General features: G+C 46.9%; 1 protein-coding gene across 2 annotated transcripts; it reads right to left on the reverse strand.

Annotated features, from left to right (window-relative positions):
- Positions 1-523: 523 nt before the first annotated feature.
- ric3b (RIC3 acetylcholine receptor chaperone b) lies at positions 524-27,597 on the reverse strand. 2 transcript variants are annotated; one of them, XM_082160272.1, is made up of 7 exons: positions 27,355-27,597; positions 26,844-26,879; positions 21,842-22,065; positions 21,641-21,722; positions 15,618-15,711; positions 7,586-7,719; positions 524-1,753 (listed from the first exon to the last, which is right to left on the reverse strand). In XM_082160272.1, exons 1-7 carry the CDS (start codon positions 27,518-27,520, stop codon positions 1,584-1,586), a joined length of 906 nt encoding a protein of 301 aa, XP_082016398.1. In that variant the 5' UTR covers positions 27,521-27,597; the 3' UTR covers positions 524-1,583. The 2 variants fall into 2 exon arrangements, with proteins under 2 accessions (XP_082016398.1, XP_082016399.1); XM_082160273.1 differs by lacking the exon at positions 26,844-26,879 and having other exon boundaries at positions 527-1,753; positions 27,355-27,594.
- Between the last annotated feature and the right edge of the window lie 137 nt (positions 27,598-27,734).

Here is a 27,734-nt window from a genome sequence, read left to right on the forward strand (position 1 = left end):
TGTGATTGGTTAGGTCTGACTCGTGTGATTGGTTAGGTCTGACTCATGTGATTGGTTAGATCTGACTCGTGTGATTGGTCAGGTCTGACTCATGTGATTGGTTAGATCTGACTCGTGTGATTGGTTAGATCTGACTCGTGTGATTGGTTAGATCTGACTCGTGTGATTGGTTAGGTCTGACTCCTGTGATTGGTTAGATCTGACTCGTGTGATTGGTCAGGTCTGACTCATGTGATTGGTTAGATCTGACTCGTGTGATTGGTTAGATCTGACTCGTGTGATTGGTTAGGTCTGACTCGTGTGATTGGTTAGGTCTGACTCGTGTGATTGGTTAGGTCTGACTCGTGTGATTGGTTAGGTCTGACTCATGTGATTGGTTAGATCTGACTCGTGTGATTGGTCAGGTCTGACTCATGTGATTGGTCAGGTCTGACTCGTGTGATGGGTTAGATCTGACTCGTGTGATTGGTTAGGTCTGACTCGTGTGATTGGTTAGGTCTGACTCATGTGATTGTTTAGATCTGACTCGTGTGATTGGTTAGATCTGACTCGTGTGATTGGTCAGGTCTGACTCATGTGATTGGTTAGATCTGACTCGTGTGATTGATTTGCTGAGACACACACAGTACTGTAGATCTACGTCACGCATGAAATGCCCCGTCCCTTACCATAACCACCAGTTTAACACACTACTGACTAACTCACCCAGGCCCCACCCCTTTATTCTGCGTATGAATTATTATAATGAGGAATATTGTGACGTGTTTGTTCCCGGGAGAAACTCAAACAGCAACATTTACTCCAGTCATCAGGAAAGAGAAGTTGAGCTCCTCTGTAATCCCAGTCAAACGCTTCAGGAACAAGAACACATGTGGGCGGGGCTTGATCGGGTGATTGTGGTTTGCTATTGGCTGATCTCATGTGAGTGACAGGTTAAAGCCCCACCCTCGTCATCAGAGAAGAGATACTGCAAGAGGAACGGATTCATCATTACGGGATGGTCCACTCTAAGACTCGGGAATGTGTGTGTCATGCCAGAGCTCAGATGATCATCAGTGTTATATAGGTCAGGCCACGTTCAGTGTGTGTGTGTATCATCGGCTCACTGAGAGGTGAACCCTTCATCTGATGATGATGATGAACCACAGAAACAAACATCAGGTGGGAGTTTTATTAACACATTATCATAGCAGAATATGATACACATTCATGCAATCATGCAAGTATGACAAGAACATATCAATAAATAAAAGCATCAGTTACAAAATTGATTAAACAAGTGATGAAATGTGAAGCGCATCAACTCAACTAAACTAACTAGAGTCATAACTCCGTTACTGTGATAAAGCCGAACCCTCCCACTGCCCTCAGGCCTGCTGTGCATTATGGGTCGTTCTCTGTCAGTGACGAATCATATATAATAATATTTGAAGTCTAACCCTAATGTTTCACACATGAACATGCTAGGAGAATATGTTGTGTGGGTCAATAAATGTTCTTCTGTCTGCATATTATGAAGACGTGTATGAAAAGGTGACGGCTCAGTAGTGATGTGAGCTCGTATGTGGAGAGATTCACAGGCATCAGTAACACTGTCTGCTCCTCCGTCTGATGTCACTTCCTGTCTGAGCACCCGTCTCCGGCTGTGATTGGCTGCTGGCGTCGGCTGTCTCCTCATGTCCGCCGCTCTCTCTCGTCAGGTCAGGTGAATGAACACAACAGAAATGCTCATTACGGCTGTCATCTGGAAGATCTGGGAGAATAACAGGCTCATTACACCACAGTGCCAGTAAAGACCAGTAAACACTGCTAATGATTTCCCAGCATAACCACAGCTCTCAGTACTTAGCTCACTTTTCCAAAACTCTTCACACACGTCTCCTTACTCTCGGCTTCACGACAGTGACTGTCACACTAAAACTACCACAACACTTCATGTCTCGACTCGGCTCATTCTGGAAGTGCTGAAGCTGAAGTGAGTGAATGTAATACAGTGGTCTACATCTGAAGTGGATCAGGAGAGCTCATCAAAGTCCTCAGACAAGAAAGGTTTAGATCCACTTCAGATGCTGACTACAGTATACGGGCTAGAAGGGTTAATGTGACCCACAGAGAGACACAACTCCACGACCAGAGCCGAATATAGAGAGTCTAACTGCTTCTGTGTGTGTGTGTGTCACATGACCTACAGTGACGGAAGCGCATTCCTCTAGAAAACCTCTAATTTTTGAAAAAAACTTCTTGAATGTAGTAAGCAGTAAACAGCTGTGATATGATCAATTCTGCTACGGTGAATTCTAGTGCAGACCTGTATGATAATATTGAAGCACTAGTGCTGATAAACCCTGTGCTGAACCAGAGGTCACGCTGAAGCAGAGGTCACGCTGAACCAGATGTCACGCTGAAGCAGAGGTCACGCTGAACCAGAGGTCACGCTGAAGCAGAGGTCACGCTGAAGCAGAGGTCACGCTGAACCAGAGGTCACGCTGAAGCAGAGGTCACGCTGAAGCAGAGGTCACGCTGAAGCAGAGGTCACGTTGAACCAGAGGTCACGCTAGCCGGATATCTTCCGTCATTGACGGATGTTTTTTAGTAGTGCCGGAAACATCTGAAGGCCATCCGTCATTCTGACAGATTACGCTGAGGGCGATCTACTGTACTCTGTAACTGTAATTCTCATTCCTCTCCACTTGGTGGCGAGTGCGCAAATTAATTGACATATCTCGTACTGTCTCGTCTTTGTCGCCGCTGCATACAGTAGCAAACATGTCACGGCAGCTGAGTGGGAAAAGTTTCTTCCAACGGCCAAATAGTTATGATAGTGTTAAAAAAGGTCAGGAGGTCAGTGGGAGCAGGAGTTGACGTGGATGAGGAGGGAAGCTGGTTAATGTTCCGCGACACCTGTAGGAAAGCTAACACGAGTAACGGATCTGTCCGAGGCTGCACGACGAGGCAGAAATCAGCTTTAAATGATCACAAAAGTAGCCATAGCCACATCAAAGCTTCACGGGTGGGCAACCAGAGCGTGGCCATGGTCAAGCACGTCCAGCAATCACAGGCTGCCTGTAACGAGGCGTTAAACACACAGTTCAAGGTTGTGTTTGGCAAATACAAACACCTTTACCCTAACACACCTTTACCCTAACACACCTCTTACAGTCTGCTGGGTGTCCAGACCTGAATCGTCTCCACTGTTAGAGCGGTAAACCTTCATCTGCAGCGTGCTGAACATGGCCAGATCAACAAAAAAAAGCTTTTCTGTCAGCAAACACTTAATATGGGTTTGGTTCATACAGGGATAAAGAGTTCCCCATGTGTAAGATGAGCCACTCTGCTGTATCTGTCATGCTGAGGGCCTAATCTTCTGCTGGAGGTCCTGCATCTGCATCAGACACATGGCATCATGGATTCGATCATATACCAACAGATAAAAAATATAAACCTGACAGCCTGTGCTAGAAATCTTATAACGGGCCGTGGTTGGATCTTCCAACAGGACAACGGTCCAAAACAAACATCAAAATTAAAACACAAATGGGTCACTGAGCACAAAACCCAGCATCTGCCATGACCGTCCCAGGCCCTGACCTGAACCCTATAGGAGAGGAGTGCACTGAACTGAAGAGCGCCAACATGGACCTGGGAATCTGCAGGATCTGTAGAGGTTCTGGATGGAGGAATGGTCTGATCTCTGGTCAGGTGTTCTCTAAACTCATCAGGCCTTACAGGAGAAGACTCAGAGCTGTTCTCTTGGAAGAGGAGGTTGCAAGTATTTAATAAAAGGGGGCAAATAATTGTTCCCAACGTGTTTTGGAGTTGTTCCCCCACTTTCAATTATTTTACTTCAATGAAATTTAGATTTTTGCAAATTTTTTAAATTAAATATCAAAAGGATTAACAGACAGTACCGGGAGAGGGGGATCTCGGGCCAGAAGTGAGCGCCAACAACAGTCTTTTGCTCTGGCCCCGGGAGGAGATCACCTCTCGCCCATAGCCACTCAAGGACATAGCCAGGTTGCAAGCAAATTTTGCAGACGGGTTCTCGCCCCGACCCGGTCGAACTAATCTCACTTAGCACCACATTGAGACGGAGCCGGGCGTCATGGTGCGCAGCCGGACACATCTGTTACCTGAACACAGAAAGGTAGTTCAGACGGAATTAGAGGCAGTGGGAGTAACAGAAGAATCCCACAGTGATTGGGCGAGCCCAATAGCTTAGTCCCTAAAACCGACGGCTCGGTGCGGTTCTGCGTGGATTATCGCAAGGTGAACGCTGTGTCGAAATTCGACGCCTATCCAATGCGCGTGTTGACGAACTGCTTGATCGACTGGGTAAGGTTTGTTTATATTCGACACTGGATTTAACTAAAGGATATTGGCAGATCCCCTTGACACCTTTATCCAAAGAAAAACAGCCTTCACAACGTCGTTAGGATTACACCAGTTCGTTACGCTTCCTTTCGGCTGTTGGGGGCAGCAGCCTCCTTTCAGTGTCTCATGGACATACGCAGCATCTGCGGGCTAGATCTCACATCTAGATCTCACATCTAGATCTCACATCGGGCTGTCCTGCGTTCGCTGAGGGGGGCTGGACTGTGTTCGCTGAGGGGGGCTGGACTGCGTTCGCTGAGGGGGGCTGGACTGCGTTCGCTGGGGGGAGCTGGACTGCGTTCGCTGAGGGGGGCTGGACTGCGTTCTCTGGGGGGAGCTGGACTGCATTCGCTGAGGGGGGCTGGACTGCGTGCGCTGAGGGGGGCTGGACTGCGTGCGCTGAGGGGGGCTGGACTGCGTGCGCTGAGGGGGGCTGGACTGCGTGCGCTGAGGGGGGCTGGACTGCGTGCGCTGAGGGGGGCTGGACTGCGTGCGCTGAGGGGGGCTGGACTGCGTGCGCTGAGGGGGGCTGGACTGCGTGCGCTGAGGGGGGCTGGACTGCGTGCGCTGAGGGGGGCTGGACTGTGTTCGCTGAGGGGGGCTGGACTGCGTTCGCTGAGGGGGGCTGGACTGCGTTCGCTGGGGGGGGCTGGACTGCGTGCGCTGAGGGGGGCTGGACTGCGTTCGCTGGGGGGGGCTGGACTGCGTGCGCTGAGGGGGGCTGGACTGCGTTCGCTGAGGGGGGCTGGACTGCGTTCGCTGGGGGGGCTGGACTGACGCTGGGGGGGCTGGACTGAAGCTGGGGGGGCTGGACTGCGTTCGCTGAGGGGGGCTGGACTGCGTTCGCTGAGGGGGAGCTGGACTGCGTTCGCTGGGGGGGGGCTGGACTGCGTTCGCTGGGGGGGGGCTGGACTGCATGCGCTGAGGGGGGCTGGACTGCATGCGCTGAGGGGGGCTGGACTGCGACTGAGGGGGGCTGGACTGCGCTGAGGGGGGCTGGACTGCGCTGAGGGGGGCTGGACTGCGTTCGCTGAGGGGGAGCTGGACTGCGTTCGCTGGGGGGGGGCTGGACTGCATGCGCTGGGGGGGGGCTGGACTGCATGCGCTGAGGGGGGCTGGACTGCATGCGCTGAGGGGGGCTGGACTGCGCTGAGGGGGGCTGGACTGCGCTGAGGGGGGCTGGACTGCGCTGAGGGGGGCTGGACTGCACTCGCTGAGGGGGGCTGGACTGACGCTGGGGGGGCTGGACTGCGCTGAGGGGGGCTGGACTGACGCTGGGGGGCTGGACTGCGTTCGCTGAGGGGGGCTGGACTGACGCTGAGGGGGGCTGGACTGACGCTGAGGGGGACTGGACTAACGCTGAGGGGGACTGGACTGACTCTGAGGGGGGGGTTGGACTGCGTTCGCTGAGGGGGGCTGGACTGCGCTGAGGGGGGCTGGACTGCGTTCGCTGAGGGGGGCTGGACTGACGCTGGGGGGGCTGGACTGCGCTGAGGGGGGCTGGACTGACGCTGGGGGGGCTGGACTGCGTTCGCTGAGGGGGGCTGGACTGCGTTCGCTGGGGGGGGCTGGACTGCGTGCGCTGAGGGGGGGCTGGACTGCGCTGAGGGGGGCTGGACTGCGTTCGCTGAGGGGGGCTGGACTGACGCTGGGGGGGCTGGACTGCGCTGAGGGGGGCTGGACTGACGCTGGGGGGGCTGGACTGCGTTCGCTGAGGGGGGCTGGACTGCGTTCGCTGAGGGGGAGCTGGACTGCGTTCGCTGGGGGGGGCTGGACTGCATGCGCTGAGGGGGGCTGGACTGCGCTGAGGGGGGCTGGACTGCGCTCGCTGAGGGGGGCTGGACTGACGCTGGGGGGGCTGGACTGCGCTGAGGGGGGCTGGACTGACGCTGGGGGGGCTGGACTGCGTTCGCTGAGGGGGGCTGGACTGACGCTGAAGGGGGCTGGACTGCGTTCGCTGGGGGGGGGCTGGACTGACGCTGAGGGGGGCTGGACTGACTCTGAGGGGGGGGTTGGACTGCGTTCGCTGAGGGGGGCTGGACTGACGCTGAGGGAGGCTGGACTGCGTTCGCTGAGGGGGGCTGGACTGCGTTCGCTGAGGGGGGTTGGACTGCGTTCGCTGAGGGGGGCTGGACTGACGCTGAGGGGGGCTGGACTGACTCTGAGGGGGGGGTTGGACTGCGTTCGCTGAGGGGGGCTGGACTGACGCTGAGGGAGGCTGGACTGCGTTCGCTGAGGGGGGCTGGACTGCGTTCGCTGAGGGGGGCTGGACTGACGCTGAGGGAGGCTGGACTGCGTTCGCTGAGGGGGGCTGGACTGCGTTCGCTGAGGGGGGCTGGACTGACGGACTGAAGAAGTGTGCAGCTGGGCGTGTGGAGGTCAGGAATCTGGGCTTCCACTGGGTCACGGTCAGGTGCGTCTCCAAGTTAATAAAACGGCAGAAGTGGCAACCTGTCCGAAACCCAAGACCAAAAAGGAGGTGAGGCAGTTCCTGGGGCTGGCGGGATATTAATGAAGATTTGTGCCTAATTATTCGGCCCTCACCAGCCGCTGACTGACCTCACTGAAGCGGGAGCTCCAGACCCGGTCCAGTGGACGGAGGTAAAGGCTCTTACACTCTCCTGGTTTCTCTCTCCTTTATGCTGCAGACTGACGCGTCGGACAGGGGCCTGGAGCGTGTGTGTGGAGTGCCTGGAGCGGTCCTGTCCAGGAGATAGAGGAGAGGGTTTGGGGTCCTCCTCTTCTACTGGTTAGATAGGCAAACTGAACGTGTTCCTCCCGAACTTTATTAATAACCCAATTGATTGTGTTTTATTGCGGGCACAATTTATTGCGAGCTCATCAACCCCCTTTCCTGTAGTTCTAACAGTAGAGTGTTGGCGCTTGCAACGTCAAGGTCATGGGTTTGATTCCCAGGAAACAAGAATTGATAAGAATGTAAATGTGTGCCTTGAAATGCAATGTAAGTCGCTGTGGATAAAAGCTTCTGCCAAATGCATAAATGTAAATGTGTTTTCTAAGTTTCTCCTTTTGTGTAGATGTGAGTTCACTCAGTACATCTAACACTGAGTACATCTAACACGGAGTACATGTAACTGTTTTGATTGTATTTACATTTTGGATTTTGAATATATATTTATATGCATTATGAAAAGTGACCTCAGTAATGAGAGCCGGGTGCTAGCGAGGGTAAAGGAAGTGTAACTGGTCTGACCGTCCCACTGCTGGCCGCTGGATTCTGCAGTGCTTGCTGGGATTGAGTCCACGAGCCGGCCCTCCTGCATCACACGCGTGATCTCCTGCAGCTGCTGTAGTAACTGCTGCTCCTCACCCACTGCAGCTCCAGCACTGCACACACACACACACACACACACACACACACACACGTCACACTCACTGCTGCTCCTCACCCACTGCAGCTCCAGCACTGCACACACACACACACACACACACACACGTCACACTCACTGCTGCTCCTCACCCACTGCAGCTCCAGCACTGCACACACACACACACACACACACGTCACACTCACTGCTGCTCCTCACCCACTGCAGCTCCAGCACTGCACACACACACACACACACACACACACACACACACACACACACACACACGTCACACTCACTGCTGCTCCTCACCCACTGCAGCTCCAGCACTGCACACACACACACACACACACACACACACACACACACGTCACACTCACTGCTGCTCCTCACCCACTGCAGCTCCAGCTCCAGCACTGCACACACAAAATTGGAATCTGTTTTGGGAGCGTCCTAGGCTTTTCCGTGCTGATGGCTTACACCCAAGCAGACTCGGAGCGGATCTTCTGTCAGATAACATCTCCAAAATGTTAAATACCCTTTGACTAGTAACCAAAAGTCCAAATCATAGTCTCTGCTGCACCAATTTAACTGATATAAATACTAGTGTAGAACATTGCATAGAAACCGTGTCTATTCCTCGTTTAGTGAGATCAAATAATAAATCTAATGCAGGATCTAGGAAAAATCTAATTGTTATTAAAACAGAAAATGTTGCTATTAGTAAACAAAAACTATTTCTAAAGCTAGGTCTTCTAAACATTAGATCACTCACACCTAAGGCAGTTATTGTAAATGAAATAGTCACAGATAATAGCTTCGATGTACTTTGCCTTACTGAAACCTGGCTTAAACCAAATGATTATTTCGGTATTAATGAGTCTACTCCTCCTGGATACTGTTATAAGCATGAGCCCCGTCTGATTGGTCGTGGCGGAGGTGTTGCAACCATTTATAGAGATATTCTAAATGTTACTCAGAAAACGGGTTATAAGTTTATTTCATTTGAAGTACTTGTACTAAATGTTACGCTCTTAGATGTTAGAAAAACATCACTATTATCTCTAGCCTTGGCTACAGTATATTGACCGCCAGGGCCTTACGCTGATTTCCTAAAAGAGTTTGCAGATTTTCTCTCAGACCTATTAGTCAATGTCGATAAAGCATTAATTGTTGGAGATTTTAACATACACGTAGATAATCCAAATGATGCGTTAGGAGCTGCGTTTACAGATTTATTAAATTAATTTGGGGTCAAGCAAAACGTCACCGGACCAACACATCGTCTTAATCATACACTCGATTTAATTATATCACATGGAACCGATCCAACCGATATAGATATCATTCCACAAAGTGATGAAGTCACTGATCACTACATGGTAACTTGCATATTACGTACTGCTGTAATATGTCATGCGGCGTCGCGTTATCAACCAGGCAGAACAATCCTCCCATCCACCATAGATAATTTCTCAAATTGCTCATCTAATCTGTCTCAGCTGCTGCCTGAACCCAAACAAACAGATGAACTAGAAGAACTAACTAGCACTATGAGCACCATTCTCTCTAGAACATTGGATGTGGTTGCACGCCACCTATTAAATTAAAAAAGGTCAGAGAGAAAAATAAAGCACCATGGTATAACAATACTACGCATCCTATTTGCTTTGATTGTACCTATAATGCTTTGTGGCGCCGCCCAAGTGGCAGCCTGTTGCAGCAGCTCCCGTTAAAATTGTGTTTTAACTTATTTATTTTATAGTGTTATAGTGTTTAAACTGCAAAATGGACACCAACAAAGTCACAGAGTTTGCTCTACTTTTTCTACTCCTTTGGACTTTGTTTACAGTCACGTATGGAAATTCTGTCCACAGCTGCGGTCCTATTGTTTACACCAGGGATCAGCTGTTAGCATTCCGCAACACGCCGATGCTACTAGAAGGAAAAAAGGATATTCCCCGCGAGCTAAGAAGGAGAAGACGGGGGAACCGTGCTGGAGTTATGTGTCGGAATAAAAGGAGACGTTACAGACCAACTTTTCCGTCCATCGTTATGGGAAATGTAAGATCTTTACCCAATAAGATGGACGAGCTAACGGCTCTTACACGGCATCAGAGGGAATTCCGGGAATGTAGCATCATGCTGTTCACGGAGTCATGGCTAACTAAGCTAACACCGGATACGGCCGTGGCTCTGGATGGATTTGATTTACTGCGCGCGGACAGAACGATGGAGAGCGGTAAGAGAAAGGGAGGAGGACTGGCAGTGTTTGTGAATAATAAATGGTGTAAAACTGGACACATCACTATTAAAGAACAGATTTGTTGTAAGGACATTGAGCTGTTAGCCGCTAGCATGAGGCCGTACTATCTGCCCAGGGAATTTTCGCATGTTATAGCGATAGCTGCGTATATTCCCCCCTCTGCTGATGGTGAATCGGCGTGTGATGTCCTGCATTCTGTTGTTAACAGACTGTTAACACAGAGCTCAAATGCACTTCTCATTATCTCTGGAGATTTTAATCATGCTCAGTATGTTTCATGTCATACCAGAGACAATAAAATACTGGATTTATTTTATGCCAACTCAAAGGAGGCTTATACATCAGTACCCCTCCCCCCCTTGGGAAGATCGGATCACAACCTGGTTCATCTCCTACCTGTGTACAAACCCATTGTATGCAGGCAACCAGCTTCCACCCGCACAGTGACGACATGGTCGGATGAGACCAGTGAGGCTCTGAAAGACTGTTTTGAAACAACTGTGTGGGAGGAATTGTGTAGTCCACATGGGGAGGATATCGACAGTCTAACAGACTGTATTACGGACTACATTAACTTCTGTGTGGAGAATACTGTACCCACCAGGATTGTACGGTGTTTTCCCAACAATAAACCGTGGATTAACCATGATATAAAGACTCTCCTTAAAGAGAAGAAGAAGGTGTTTCGATCAGGAAACAAAGAAGAGCTGAAAACTGTCCAGAGAGAACTGAGAAAGAAGATCAGGGAGGGAAAAGCATGCTACAAGAGGAGGATGGAGGATCAGTTGCAGCAGAACAATGTCAGAGGTGTGTGGAAGGGGCTAAAAACCATCACAGGTCATAAGGAGTCCAGTTTCCAGGCTGAGGGTGACCAGAAGTGGGTGAATGATCTCAATCTATTTTTTAACAGATTCGATCAGCTACCCTCCCCTGCCCCCATCCAGTCCCCCCTGCTGAAATCCCCACTCTCTGCCTCCACAGCAGGCAGCTCCAGCCCCACCTCTCTCTGCACAGCTATCAGCTCGCAGACAATACACAATACACCTAACTTCCCCCCCCTGTCGATTCCCTCCAGCCAACACTCCATCTTATACACACTGCCCCTTACAGAAGCCCAGGTGAGAATGGAGCTCAGGAAGATTAAGGCGAGGAAGGCTGCAGGCCCAGACGGCATCAGCTCCAGGCTCCTTAAGACCTGTGCAGACCAGCTGTGCGGCATATTGCTGTACATATTTGATCTTAGCCTGAAGCTGGGAAAGGTGCCACAGATATGGAAAACATCTTGCGTGGTGCCTGTTCCGAAGACGTCGCGCCCAAAAGACTTCGGAGACTATCGACCAGTAGCACTGACCTCGCATCTGATGAAAACATTGGAGAGGCTGGTGCTCACTCATCTCCGACCTCTGGTGAGTCCATCAATGGATCCACTTCAGTTTGCCTATCAACCTGGCATTGGAGTGGAAGATGCAAACATCTTCCTCCTAAATCGGGCTATTTCACACCTGGAAAAGGCTGGGAGCACTGTGAGAGTCATGTTCTTTGACTTCTCTAGTGCTTTTAACACCATCCAACCTGCGCTCCTGAGGGATAAGATGGTGTGCATGGGAGTGGACCATCATCTGTCTGCCTGGATACTGGACTACCTCACAGACCGACCACAGTATGTGAGGACTCGTGACTGTGAGTCTGACATGATTGTCTGCAACACTGGAGCCCCGCAGGGTACGGTTCTTGCCCCGTTTCTCTTCACCATCTACACGGCAGACTTCATGTTCAGCTCAGCAACCTGTCATCTACAGAAGTTCTCTGATGACTCTGCCATCGTCGGTCTGATTACGGATGATGATGACAGGGAGTACAGAGGACTTGTTCAGAACTTTGTGGACTGGTGCCAACGGAGCTGCCTCCAGATAAATGCGGGGAAAACGAAAGAACTGGTGGTGGATTTCCGTAGGCACAAACAAACTTTATCACCAGTGAACATTCAGGGAAAGGACATTGGGAGAGTGGATTCTTACAAATACCTGGGTGTTCACCTAAACAACAAATTGGACTGGACAAACAACACTGAGGCAATTTATAAGAAAGGGCAGAGCAGACTCTTTTTGCTGAGGAGATTAAGGTCTTTTGGAGTGCAAGGAGAGCTACTGAAGACTTTTTTTGACTCTGTAGTGGCCTCAGCCATATTCTATGGAGTGGTCTGCTGGGGCAGCAGCATCTCTACTGCAGACAGGAAGAGACTAGACAAGCTGATCAGGAAGGCCAGCTCAGTCCTGGGGATTCCCCTGGACACTGTACAGGAGGTGGGAGAAAGGAGGATGGTAGCAAAACTATCATCATTGCTACAGAATGCCTCTCACCCCCTGTATGTAACCATTACATCACTGAGCAGCTCCTTCAGTCACAGACTCATACATCCTAAGTGTCTGAAGGAGCGGTACAGAAGGTCTTTTCTCCCTGCTGCTGTTAGACTTTACAACCAAAGCTGTTCCCAGTGGACCCAGTAGGGGGTTTTTGTATTGTTTGTATTTATACATTCTACTGTGTATATACTGTATATACTGTTATTATAGTATGTGTATATTTCCTTTTCTTTTTTATTTATTTTTATTTATTTTTATTTCTTAATTTTTGCTGCTGTAACACTGAAATTTCCCCACTGTGGGACGAATAAAGGATTATCTTATCTTATCTTATCTTATGTTTTAAAGAGAGAAACCCGTATTTTAGAGCGTAAATGGAAACAAACTAATTTAGAGGTCTTTAGAATCGCGTGGAAAGACAGTATGTCACGTTATAAAAAGGCCCTAAAAGCGGCCAGGGCAGAGCACCTCCGCAAACTAATAGAAAACAACCAAAACAATCCAAGGTTTTTATTTAACACCGTGGCTAGACTAACAAATAAACAGACGTCACCCGAACAAAATATCCTGTTACAGTTCAGTAGTAATGATTTCATGAACTTCTTCACTGAGAAAATAGAAAGCATCAGAACCACAATTGTAAACGTTCAATCTTCAATCGCGCCTTATAATTAAGCTTCAATTATCACCCCGAAAGAACAATTACAGTGCTTTACAACTATAGAACAAAAAGAGTTAAATAAACTTATCACTTCATCTAAAACAACAACATGTTTATTAGATCCTATACCAACTAAACTACTGAAAGAAGTGTTACCTGTAGTGGAAGAGCCTCTCCTCAATATTATTAACTCGTCTTTATCTTTAGGTCATGTTCCAAGAACATTTAAACTGGCAGTTATAAAACCTCTCATTAAGAAACCACAATTAGATCATAATAATCTTGCAAATTATAGACCCATTCAAATCTTCCATTTATGTCTAAAATATTAGAAAAAGTGGTGTCCGCTCAACTGGGCTCTTTCTTGCAACAAAATGATATCTATGAAAAGTTTCAGTCTGGATTCAGACCGCATCATAGCACTGAAACTGCGCTCGTTAAAATCACAAATGATTTACTTTTAGCTTCTGACCAAGGCTGTATCTCAATACTAGTTTTACTTGATCTTAGTGCTGCGTTCGATACTATAGATCACACAATACTCTTAGATCGACTACAAAATTATACTGGTGTTCAAGGACAAGCACTAAGCTGGTTCAAATCATACCTATCTGACCGCTACCATTTTGTCTATTTAAATGGAGAAAAATCGATCATAACTCCAGTAAACTATGGAGTGCCGCAGGGATCTGTATTAGGCCCTCTGTTATTTTCAATATATATGATGCCACTTGGAAATATTATAAGGAAACATGGAATTAGTTTCCATTGTTATGCTGATGACACTCAAATATATATTTCATCACGGCCGGATGAAAACGCTAAATTTTCCAAATTGACAGAGTGTGTTAAAGATATAAAAGATTGGATGACCCGTAATTTTCTTTTATTAAATCCAGACAAGACAGAGGTAATACTTATCGGTTCAAAAAACCGCCCACAAAACCTCGCACAATACAACTTTAACATCATAGGATGTCCTGTTACTTTATCCTCTACAGTAAAAGACCTGGGTGTTATACTCGATTGCAACCTGTCTTTTGAAAATCATATTTCATATGTTACAAAAACAGCCTTTTTCCACCTTAGAAACATTGCTAAGCTACGTAATATGCTATCAGTTTCTGATGCAGAAAAGTTAGTTCATGCATTCATGACCTCGAGACTGGATTACTGTAATGCTTTATTAGCTGGTTGTCCTGCATCCTCAATAAACAAGCTACAGTTAGTCCAAAATGCCGCCGCTAGAGTTCTTACGAGATCAAGAAAATATGATCATATAACACCGATTTTATCATCACTGCATTGGTTACCTATAAAGTTCCGTATTAATTACAAGGTATTGCTACTGACTTATAAAGCCCTAAACGGCTTAGCTCCAGTCTATTTAACGGATCTTCTATCACCCTATAATCCATCGCGCTCTTTAAGATCACTAAATTCAAGGCTTTTGGTCATACCTAGGATATCCAGAACCACCAAAGGAGGGAGAGCATTTTCACATTTGGCTCCAAAACTCTGGAATAGTCTTCCTGATACTGTTCGTTGCTCAGACTCGCTCTCCCAGTTTAAAACTAGATTAAAGTCGCATCTCTTCAGCCAGGCATTCATATAATCCTACAGATCAAACTACAATCCGGCCTCTAGCTCATAAATGCCAGAGGAGAACTGGCCCCCGACTGAGCCTGGGTTCTCCCAAGGTTTTTTTTCTCCATTAGGTCACCTGATGGAGTTTTAGGACACCATTAGGTCACTTGATGGAGTTTTTCGGTTTCTTGCCACTGTTGCCTTTGGCTTGCTCAGTTGGGGATATTTTGGGGATATTTTATTTTATTTTATCAATCAATAAATTCCTCTTGAAACAAACTTTGTTGTATTATTTTAATTTAATACTGTGAAGCTGCTTTGATACAATCTGTATTGTGGAAAGTGCTATACAAATAAACTTGACTTGACTTGACACACACGTCACACTCACTGCCGCTCCTCACCCACTGCAGCTCCAACACTGCACACACACACACACACACACGTCACACTCACTGCTGCTCCTCACCCACTGCAGCTCCAACACTGCACACACACACACACACACACACACACACACACACACACACACACGTCACTCTCACAGCACACACACACACACACACACACACACACGTCACACTCACTGCACACACACACACACACACACACACACACACACACACACACACACACACACACACACACACACACACGTCACACTCACTGCTGCTCCTCACCCACTGCAGCTCCAACACTGCACACACACACACACACACACACACACACACACACACACGTCACTCTCACAGCACACACACACACACACACACACACACACACACACACACACACACACACACACACACACACACACACGTCACACTCACTGCGCACACACACACACACACACACACACACACACACACACACACACACACACACACACGTCACACTCACTGCTGCTCCTCACCCACTGCAGCTCCAGCACTGCGCACACACACACACACACACACACACACACACACACACACACACACACACACACACACACACACACACACACACACACACACACACAGATAGATAGATATCCACACCTGGCTGTACCGACGCTGGCTGATGAAATAATTCTCTCAATCACATCCTTCGTCTCGTTCAGTCTGTCCTGCAGCTGAGCCAACTCGAAATCAGCTGAGAGAGAGAATCAGACAGACAGACAGATAAGATATACAGACAGACAGACAGATAGATAGATAGATAGATAAGATAGATAAGATAGATAAGATAGATAAGACAGACAGACAGACAGATAGATAGATAGATAGATAAGACAGACAGACAGACAGACAGATAGATAGATAGATAGATAGATAGATAGATAGATAAAGACAGACAGACAGACAGATATATATATAGATAGATAAAGACAGACAGACAGACAGATATATATATAGATAGATAAGACAGACAGACAGATAGATAGATAGATAGATAGATAGATAGATAGATAGATAGATAGATAAAGACAGATAAAGGGGCGAGGTTGTGGATGGCCTTGAATGTTAACAGAAGGACTTTGAATTGGATACGGAACTGGACCGGGAGCCAGTGGAGCTGTTGGAGGACAGGAGTGATGTGGTGGATGGAGGGGGTTCGAGTTATGACGAAAGGAGAGATTTGCAGTAGTCCAGTCAAGAAGTGTCGAGACTGTGGACAAGGACGGTGGCAGTGTGGGGGGTAAGGGAGGGGCGGAGGCGATCGAGTGGAGCGTGGAGGGCGACGAGAGCTGCACCAGATGCACTTTATTGCTGTTGAGCTGTTGTGGCAGAAATTCCGGCAGGACCTTCGGTGGATGTATCTCCAATGGCCCCATGAAGGCGATGTCGGGATGAAGGTGGCAAGCCTCTGGCGCAGGTCCAGGCAGGTGACAGCGCAGCCGGAGCAGGTCAATGGCCGAGTACTGAAGCAAACCCATCACTAGCAGGTGAGCAGGCGGTAGAAAGAGCCCGGGCACAGACAAACAAGATGTATGTCCTACTGGCCCACATTGTGGATGAGGATTTAGGCAACGTCGACGGCCAGTGAAAACGCCAGGTGAGGCTCAGACCGGAACAGAGCAGGTAAGCTAACAGTAAAGACTAGTGCCAGCAGATCGTAGAAATATTCCAAGTGACGCAATAACAATGTCCGATTAGATCACAAAACAATAAAGTGAGTCTGGATAGTCTAGAAAGTTAAAGCATAGAATGGGTACCGGCGAGCAGCGGCAGGAAGTTGTGCCAGCGTTCAGTGTCGGCCATCTTGAATGGAGCGGAGCACATTAAGGGTCTTCTGTTTGAACGGTGTCTGTTAGCGGCCCCTAAGATAATAACTAATGATCTTTGCAACAGAAGTGAATCAATCAAAACTAACTTTAGCTGGACAATAACTTTATTCTAGAACTGCTGTAAAGCCAAACAATCTGTTACTTTAATTTCCTACTATCTCTGTAAAGCTGCTTTGAAACAATCTATATTGTTAAAAGTGCTGTATAAATGAGGGTGACTTGACTTTAAGACATAATGCACAGACTCAGTACACTGATACTGATACACATGCAATGTCTTTCTCGACCGTATAAGTTCACTTAAGGCATAACCGACTATGTCTGCCAGGATACTCATCAAGACGGGTATGTTGACATAATTTTTGTGTGAATTTGTCCATTAAAGCACAAGACTTGATAGAGAACTCTATGTTCGCGTGCTGTCTGAGGCTGTGTTTACACTGGCACAGATGGGAATTTCGAGATCCGTTTTTTTCACATCCGACCTGAGCCTCTTCCGAATGTGGTATTAGATACATATCCGATATCTAGACATCCGACCTACATCTAAACCCGAATATCCGAGTCTTCTTTGAATTCCAAGGTTTAGATAAAATAACAAATGAATGATTTAAAGTGCAGTTGTAGTTACTAGGAAACAGTGTTTGTTTACTGTGCTCACGAGCTGAAATCTCGTTGGTGAAGTCTTGTTTGTTCGCGTTTAGTCACGAGGTAAACAGTTTCACTAGTGAGGCGTGTCCAGCTGTATTCAACAATGACATTTCAGGTGAATATAAAGCAAGTAGTATACCGCAGCAGCCCTCATGTAAAGACCGAAGAGTGTAAAGACCGAAGAGTGTGAAGACCAATGACTCTTCCGAGCAAGGACACCGACAAGGCACTTGAGTATTATTTTCTTGTTTACTCTCTGTTCTACACAACTTTTCTTCTCATCTTTCTATTTGTGACCTCTCTTTCACTATGTGTTTTTAAATCCCTACTATTACTAACACGTGTAAATCAAATGTCACACGTAGGAGGCAGCACAATCCTAGCAACCTGCGTACCTTTCCAGTGTCTTCTAGTACTTTATTCTCTTTTCCCATCGGTCTCTGGAATTGCCAGTCCGCTGTATACATAGCTGGTTTCATTATCAGGGTTTACTGGCTGAGCCCTGGATTAGACCAGAGGACACCGCCACACCGGCTGCCCTCTCCACTAACTTCACTTTCTTGATGGAGTTTTTCGGTTCCTTGCCACTGTTGCCTTTGGCTTGCTCAGTTGGGGATATTTTGGGGATATTTCATTTAATTTTATCAATCAATAAATTCCTCTTGAAACAAACTTTGTTGTATTATTTTAATTTAATACTGTGAAGCTGCTTTGATACAATCTGTATTGTGAAAAGCGCTATACAAATAAACTTGACTTGACTTTCTCACACATCCCTCGCCTGACCGGACGGGGTGGAGGTACTGGTCTTCTCATCTCAAACGATTGGTAATTTTATCCTTTACCACCTCTGTGTGACAACAGCTCATTTGAATCGCATTCAATTACCATCACTAGGCCTATTCAAATCCATTTTGTAGTTGCCTATCGTCCACCAGGTCAGCTTAGCAGTTGCTAGCACCACTGCATCCCACGCTTTACTCCACTGCATCTCACGCTGCATCTCACGCTTTACTCCACTGCATGCCACGCTTTACTCCACTGCATCTCACGCTTTACTCCACTGCATGCCACGCTTTACACCACTGCATCCCACGCTTTACACCACTGCATCTCACGCTGCATCTCACGCTTTACTCCACTGCATGCCACGCTTTACTCCACTGCATGCCACGCTTTACTCCACTGCATCCCACGCTTTACTCCACTGCTTCCCACCCTTTACTCCACTGCTTCCCACCCTTTACTCCACTGCATGCCACGCTTTACTCCACTGCATGCCACGCTTTACACCACTGCATCCCACGCTTTACTCCACTGCATCTCACGCTTTACTCCACTGCATGCCACGCTTTACTCCACTGCATCCCACGCTTTACTCCACTGCTTCCCACCCTTTACTCCACTGCTTCCCACCCTTTACTCCACTGCATGCCACGCTTTACTCCACTGCTTTACTCCACTGCATCCCACGCTTTACTCCACTGCATCCCACGCTTTACTCCACTGCATGCCACGCTTTACTCCACTGCATCCCACGCTTTACTCCACTGCATCCCACGCTTTACTCCACTGCATCCCACGCTTTACTCCACTGCATGCCACGCTTTACTCCACTGCATCCCACGCTTTACTCCACTGCATCCCACGCCACGCTTTACTCCACTGCACCCCACGCTTTACTCCACTGCATCCCACGCTTTACTCCACTGCATCCCACGCTTTACACCCATTCCATGAAGCTCTACGGACTGTTCTTGAGCTAATCTGAAAGCCACAGAAGGCTGGAGGTCTGTAGCTGTTGACTCTGCAGAAAGTTGGCAACTTCTGCACACTGTGAGCCTCAGCATGCGCTGACCCGCTCTGAGATTTTACGTGGCTGAGTTGCTGTTGTTCCGAAGTGCTTCCACTTTGTTATAATACAACTAATAGATGACCATGGAATATTTAGTAGTGAGGAAATTGACTTATTGCATAGGTGGCAACTGATCACGGTTTGTAGAAGCGTCTGCATGCCTCTATGCTTGATTTATACACCTGTGGCCACCACTGAAGTGGTGTCAACACCTGAAGTCAATGTTTTGGAGGGGTGTCCCAATACTTTTGGCAATATAGTGTATGTAAGTTTTGTACATATGTAAAATAATATATTTTAAAAAACACAGACAGACAGACAGACAGACAGACAAGATAGATAGACAGATAGACAGTGTAAGAATAACGACTCGGGGTAAATGTGAATTAGCTCAAGAATATAGGGAATTTTGGAAATATTAATATTTATGACTTATGGTCATAATTCACAAGTCGCATGTACATTTATTTTATCAATTATCGAGATTACCTTGTTCTGTACTGTCTGATCATTACAGTTAAGAAGGGGTATCCCTTTTAAACTCCACGAAAGTTTTATCTTCTGGCCGCGAATATCAAACTTTCTGAGTTTATGAATTAAAACTACTCAAGGTAGTCAATATCGAGCTTGTAGCTTAGATCTTGAAGTTTCATTGACTTTTATAAGGTGGGTTTTCAAACACAGAGACAATTAAAAGTATGAATGGGTTTATTAATAAAATGGCACACACTAGAGATTATATAAACTACAAACATAAACGTACGTAAAAATGCAAACAAACCAATAAACATTTAACCGAACAAAAACATGAAATGAAAGAAAGAAAGATATAGAGGGGAGATAGAGGGTAACTTAGTCCACAGACCTAAGTCCTAGACACCTGGAACAGCTTTTATAGGAATCAATATACTTGCGAGTGCTCTTTTTGGTCAGGCTGAAGCTGATGCAAGAAGCGAGGATGGTGTCCTGTTTCTGCTGCGTCTTCCGGTGTCGCGGGAAGCTTGAAAGGCTCACTGAATGTGATGTTACCGAGAAAGTTCAGATTCGTCTCCCGGGATGGGAGAGGCTGGAAATCTTAGTTGCAAAGACCGGCAGCTACGACTCGAACATGGGTTCGTTCGATGGAGAAGGCCAGGGCCTCCTTCAGATGTTCCTTGGAGAAACGCTGCGCCGGGGAGAGGATCAAGAGAAGTTGGATGAGTTGGAAGCGGAAGGATGAGAGAGAGAGATGAGAGAAGGTTTTGGACTTTTATCAGTGTCCCAGGTGCCGTCCCCTCCTTCGTGTAGGACGAATCAGCTGTCGAGATTTTTCGAGCGGGAAGATTCCTTTGTCCGGTTAGACACGCCCACTCGAATGAGTCATGATTGACTTTAACTGGAGAGGATTTTCTCCAGACATATGAACTTATAAAACAATGCGCATCACTGAATTCTGTTATTGGAATTCAACTCCGTTAGCTGGAGAGGATTACAGAGATATCAAAAATAGAATCTAGGCGTTGTAGCCATGCAACGATACATTATTATGCATTTGTATAGGCAATAGCAGTTCTATTAAGGTCACAAATAGGACATATGCTTTCCTATGGTGTACACACACCTCTTAACACACAAATTTATATATTTAGTACCTTTAAGAGTGACTTTATGGGTAAAAGTCCTTTTCTGTAAGGGGGTTTCTGTTTCACAGTCCAGAGTGTGTTTGTATGTGTGTGTGTTGGAATGTTGCGACCCTGTTATCTCATGCATAGGGCTGGATAGCTCTGTGGTCAAATTTTATGACCTGCCAATGAGCTCGGGTTACGGAATGCGATTCTACTGGGAGAACATCCTTCAAAAATACATTTCAGATCCAAACACTCGAAGATCAGAACTATATGATCAAAACAACATTAATCACACATACATTCAGGAGGTTCAGATACCAGTCTGAGTTACACACATTTTAAGTTAAACACAAAAGGATGTTGGTGTGTGTGTGTGTGTGTGTGTGTACGTGTGTGTGTGTTCTGGAATGTCACGAGTCTGTGAGGTTGTAAAAGTCACAGGGAGTCCAGAGCTGAAATGGGGGTTTTAGAGGGGATTCTAAGAAAACAGGGTTTCCTTATGTGACTCAAATGTCCCTCGGGGGAGCCACAAAGATGCAATTTTGACCGTTCAAGCAGACTTGGAGATCAGGATTTACTAATTTGAACAGCATGTGACCGCATGTCATAGTCATTGTCGTTACAACAGATAGATAGATAGACAGACAGACAGAGAGATAGATAGTATGTGTGAGTGCATACTTATTTTCCTCTGGGTGTTTTGTGATCTGGCAGCAGTGAAGCGGCTCTCTGCAGGTTGTGTTGTTTTGCCCTTGGATGTGATCTGTAACACACACACACACACACACGCACACGCACACGCACACACACACACACACAGCTCCTGTCACCTGAGCTCAGCTGACACCTGTGTGATGCTGCAGATGTGGTCATGTGACTCACCTTGAACAGGATGTAGAGGATGTAGAGTAAGATGGCGAAGCCGTAGATGGGGATGATCTGTCCCGCGAGATTGGACTTTCCCCCGGTCCCGACTCCGGTCCCGACTCCTCTGACTCCGGCTCCGGCTCCGGCTCCTCTGGCCTCGGGATTATGAGCTCTGGACCGCCGCGGCTCCTCCGACACTGAAGCCCGGGCCGGCATCGGCGGGAACTGGCCTGGGGGACCTGCGTCACACACACACACACACACACACACACAAACACAGAGTATTTACACACACACACTGTCACGGCTGTACTTTGTATTATCTTCTCTGCCGTGTGTGTGTGTGTGTGTGTTTGTGCTCCCCCCTACAGGTGCGCTGGGGAGCTGTGTGGTAATCAGGTGGATTGGGTGCACCGGTGCACAGGTGTGCCTATCGATAAGAGCTTCCTGTTTGGCGTGCTCAGGGAGCGTTCCTTCTTGTCACATCGATCCCTGGCCAGGACCGAGATGTTGATCGGCGTTGCGGCGTATTAATAGAGTTTGGTGTCAGACTTTGTTATGAAGAATGGAAAATAAAGAAAGTATTGTAACCGCCGAAAACACTTCCTCCTCCTTCATTGTTGCTCCCTAAGAAGGGCGTCACAATTGGGGGCTCATCCAACTAAATTCGTGTTTGAATTCGTGCGAATTATTTGGGAAAATTTTTCTTTGAAGGAGGATAAAAGGTAGGATATTGGAATTGGATATGTTTGTATATTGTCCGCCTATTTGTAAATTGATAAAGTTGGAACGCTCCATTAGTTGTTAGGCTCTATAACATAATGTGTTGGGAGTATTTAAAGAACAAACCTTCCGGGTAGGGTTAGTGCGTGTCTTTGGGCACGTAGGTTTTTTATTTTAGTTTGTTATTTTTGGTTGGCTCGGGACTTAAAGCAGTTGTCTCGGGGGCACATCCGAGGTTTGGGGGAGGCGACTCGGCAATTGGTCGTTTTGTGAAAAAAACAGCAAGTGACTATGATAACTGTAACTATTGTCTGGGTAAAGGACACTGGAAGTCGAGTTGTCCAGTGCTTAAGTCAAAGACTTCAAGTGCAACATTTGTTAAACACGCCCATTTTGTGAAGCCTGCTGTCCTGGCTGCTTCTGTTCCGGTATTAAATCAGGCCGGTATTTTAAAAGGAATCCCGGTGGTAGCGCCCAAGAATAGAGAGAATCACCAGCAGTTATTTAAACCATTCATTTCTGATGGTTTTGTGTCACTCCCAGGTGGTGTTGATAAAGTAGCAGTGAAAATTCTTCGGGACACAGAGTCATCTGAGTCGTTTATTTTGGAGTCGGTGTTGCCCTTCTCAACTGAGTCGCACACTGGTAGTTCGCTTTTGATTCGCGGAATTGGACTTAATACATTATCCGTACCCCTGCATAAAGTTCATTTGACCTGTGACTTAGTGCATGGGGTGGTGGACCTTGGTATACGCCCTATTTTACCTGTTGATGGCGTCTCACCGATACTCGGAAATAACTTAGCAGGCGGACGCGTTTGGGTTAATGAATCGCCCTCTCTGGTTGTGACTGATGCACCGTCTTGTACTGATGGTCCGGATGAGAGTGCGCAACAGTCTCCGAGAGTGTTCGTTGCGTGTGCAGTAACTCGTGCTGGTGCTCAGCCTAGGGTTGAAGAGAAAGTTGGTGAAACTGAATCGTGTTTCGTTTTGAGTGATTATCCCATTGTGGTTTCTCGGGAAGATTTGTCAACTGAACAGCAGACTGATGAAACATTAAAACCACAATTTGAACAAGTTGTTGACAGCACTGAAATTCGTGACAGAGCGCAAGGCTATTTTATTGAACAGAGTGTTTTATTGAGGAAGTGGTCTCCGCATGCTGTTGATGGTATGGGAGATTCTGTCATTCAGGTCGTGATACCAGTAAAGTTTCGCTCGTTGGTGTTGAAAATGGCTCACGATCAGCTCGCCGGTCATGCGGGTGTTCAGAAAACGTATGACAGAATTCTTCGTTATTTCTACTGGCCTCGTATTAAAAAGGACGTTGCCAGTTTTATTAAGACCTGTCAAACATGCCAGCTTACCGGTAAACCGAACCAGTCATTAAAGCCAGCTCCTCTGCGTCCAATTCCGGCTGTATGTCAACCGTTCGAACATCTCATTATTGATTGCGTCGGTCCTCTTCCTCGTTCGAAAGCTGGAAGTGAGTTCCTGTTGACAGTGATGTGTCAAGTTACGCGTTATCCAGCTGCGTATCCATTGCGCTCGATTAATACAAAGTCTATTGTGAAAGCGATCACTCAGTTCGTGTCTATTTTTGGGTTACCGAAAATCATTCAATCGGACCAGGGAAGTAATTTTACGTCGAAATTATTTGCGGAAGTGCTTTTCGAGCTGGGTATTAAACACAATCTGTCAACAGTGTATCACGCCCAGAGTCAAGGGGCACTTGAACGTTTCCATTCTACGTTAAAATTGTTATTGAGAGCCTACTGCCTGGAAATGCAGCTGGACTGGGAAGAAGGTCTGCTGTGGTTGATGTTAGCAGCCAGGGAGGTCACGCAGCAAAGTATTGGGTTTAGCCCAAACAAACTGGTTTTTGCGCACAAAGTCCGGGGGTTATTAGCTGTCTTACGTGATCAATGGGTTGACTCAGAACCACCGAAAAAATTGTCAGAGTACGTACTGGGTTTCCGTCGTCGGCTTTCATTGGCTGGGGAGTTAGCTGGGAAATGTTTAATTCAGGGGAAAATGAAAACGAAAAAGTTGTTTGACCGTTCCACTGAACATCGGAAGTTTAGTGTAGGAGATCAGGTCATCGCGCTTCTGCCTGTAGTAGATTCCCCGTTCCAAGCTAAATATACTGGGCCGTATGAGGTAATACATTGCGGGGCTATGGATAATTATACGCTTCTGACGCCAGACCGAAGAAAGAGATCCCAAGTCTGTCATGTAAATCTCCTTAAGCCGCATTATTAGCGAAACCGACCAGTCTCAATGGCAGTAGCGCCTGTGGTGCTAGTGGACAGCTCCCCTCAGTCAGGTGTTTCACAGGACATGAGTATGCCTGTGGACGAATTAGAATCTCCTGATGACTGCGTGTTACTGGGTCGTTTAAAGAATTCTGAAACGTTGAAAAATTTGTCATCTAATCTTAAACATTTAGAGGCGTCGCAAAGTCAAGAATTGATCAGTTTGCTTTCTGAGTTCCCAGAGCTGTTTTCGGATGTTCCAACCCAAACGACACAGGTAGAGCATAATATTGAGGTAGACGAGGCTGCTCCTGTCCGTCAGCGTTTTTACAGGGTTCCGCTGAATAAACGAGAGGTTTTGGAAAAGGAAGTCCAGTATTTACTGGATAACGGGTTAGCAGAGCCTTCATTTTCCAGCTGGTCCTCGCCGTGTTTGTTGGTTAGAAAATCTGATGGTACGTTCCGTTTTTGTACAGATTATAGGAAACTGAATTCTGTTACAAGACCAGACTCTTTCCCTCTGCCGAGAATGGAGGACTGTGTCGATCAGGTCGGTGCCGCAAAATTTGTGACAAAATTAGATTTACTGAAAGGCTATTGGCAGATTCCGCTGACAGAGCGCGCGCGCGAGGTTTCATCGTTTATAACACCTAACGGATTATTTTCTTACCGGGTTATGAGCTTCGGTCTTCGAAACGCACCGGCGACGTTTCAAAGAATGATGAATAGGGTTATCGCGGGACTAAAAGGCGTGACTGTTTATTTGGATGATACGATCATGGTAAGTGATCCATGGTCAGAACACCTTAATCGTTTACGCTTGCTTTTAGTCCGTCTCTCTCAAGCAAATCTTACATTGAATCTGGCTAAGTGTGAGTTTGCAGAAGCGACAGTGACGTATCTTGGTAAGGTAGTGGGGCAAGGACAGGTGCGTCCAGTGAGGGAGAAGGTGAGAGCAATAGATGAATATCCTGTTCCTGTTACTAAGAAGGAGTTAATGAGCTTTCTGGGTCTGGTGGGTTTCTACCGCTGTTTCTGTAGTAACTTCTCTACGGTCGTTGCCCCTTTAATGGACCTGTTGAAAGCTAAAGCCTTGTTTGTTTGGTCTGAGTCTTGTCAGAATGCCTTTGAGGCAGTGAAAACGTTGTTAACCACGACACCTGTCCTAATAGCACCTCAGCTGGAGAAAACTTTTAAGATTCAGGTAGATGCCAGTAAAGAGGGAGCAGGGGCAGTGTTAATTCAAGAGGATGATGCAGGGATTGAGCGGCCGGTTTATTTTTTCTCGTGGAAGTTCAATCGTCATCAAAGGAACTACTCCACAATTGAAAAGGAGGCACTTGTGTTAATTTTGGCTCTCCAACATTTTGAAGTGTATAGGTGGGAACAGCTCAGCGTTAATAGTTTACAGTGACCATAACCCGCTTACCTTTTTACACTCTCTTAAAAATCCAAATCAACGGTTGATGCGTTGGTGCCTATTTCTTCAGCCCTTTCTTTTAGATGTCAGGCATTTGAAGGGCTGGGAAGGATACCATTGTAGAACACTTTTGTAAGGTGTTGCCGTGGATTAAGAATTAACAGGTTTGTTTTTAATTTTTTTTATTCTGTTATCCACGTGGGGGGAAGGATTTTGTTGGTAATGTGTATGTATAGGCCTATACTAAAATTATATTTGTTAGTGCGGTTACGAGTGCTTAAGTGTTGTTGGCGGAAACTTATTGGTTTCCTTTTCTTAAGGGGTGGGGTGTCACGGCTGTACTTTGTATGATCTTCTCTGCCGTGTGTGTGTGTGTGTGTGTTTGTGCTCCCCCCTACAGGTGCGCTGGGGAGCTGTGTGGTAATCAGGTGGATTGGGTGCACCGGTGCACAGGTGTGCCTATCGATAAGAGCTTCCTGTTTGGCGTGCTCAGTGAGCGTTCCTTCTTGTCACATCGATCCCTGGCCAGGACCGAGATGTTGATCGGCGTTGCGGCGTATTAATAGAGTTTGGTGTCAGACTTTGTTATGAAGAATGGAAAATAAAGAGAGTATTGTAACCGCCGAATACACTTCCTCCTCCTTCATTGTTGCTCCCTAAGAAGGGCGTAACACACACACAGAGTATTTACACACACACACACACATACACACACACAGAGTATTTACACACACACACACACACACACACACACAGAGTATTTACACACACGTGTACACACAGAGAATATTCATACACAAAATACGTACACAGTATTCACACACACACACACACACAGAGATAGAGAGAGTATTTACACACACAGAGTATTCACACACTTAAACACACTGGATCAGTGTTCACATTAACCCTGTTGTCAGTCACTGCTCATCAGATAATCACCTATACTCGTGCTCTAGTCTTACACACACAGAGCTGTTTATGTGTGCTTTATTCATTAATAATGCTTATTTATTAGGTTTGCTAATATCATTACTGGACTAGAAGAAAATACAACGTGTTTCATGAATCAAAAGCAGAAAACCCTTATTTGAAGAGCATGAGAATAGCTCATGTGTGTAATAACAGCACCTTCTCCGTCTCTCTTCCCTCGCGACAGCAGCATCTTCGGCAGCAGGAGCGCGACGCACAGCACCACACACGACACTACAGTGAGCTTCTGAAATGTGGAAATAGACATGTTTAATCCCGTCTGGTTTCTGAGTGACTGAAGGACTGACTGAACCTGCTTCACCATCTATATCAACACAGCATCCTCCTCACTTCCGGAGCGCTGCCATAGAAACCACATCGGCTGCCTCACAGTGGGCGGGGCTAAGCGCTGCGGGTCACGTGAGAACGGGTACTTTCATCCGCTTTCATCAGCGCTGATTAAGATGTACTATTATTTCTTACTGGTTTTTATTTAATCATCCCATATGTACTGCTGGAACATGTTTCCTTGTTTTTAA

The sequence above is a fragment of the Leuciscus leuciscus genome, assembly GCF_965113295.1.
Source record: "Leuciscus leuciscus genome assembly, chromosome: 25".
NCBI classification, from domain to species: domain Eukaryota; kingdom Metazoa; phylum Chordata; class Actinopteri; order Cypriniformes; family Leuciscidae; genus Leuciscus; species Leuciscus leuciscus.

Bases quoted from the DNA above. Each gene is read 5' to 3' on its own strand.
- ric3b (XM_082160272.1), bottom strand. From the start codon at position 27,520: ATGGTGAAGCAGGTTCAGTCAGTCCTTCAGTCACTCAGAAACCAGACG. The intron at 21,723-21,841 runs GTGAGTCACATG...TGTGTGTTACAG, and splicing joins TCCTCTACATCCTGTTCAAG to ATCACATCCAAGGGCAAAAC. The intron at 15,712-21,640 runs GTATGCACTCAC...TCTCTCTCTCAG, and splicing joins AAACACCCAGAGGAAAATAA to CTGATTTCGAGTTGGCTCAG.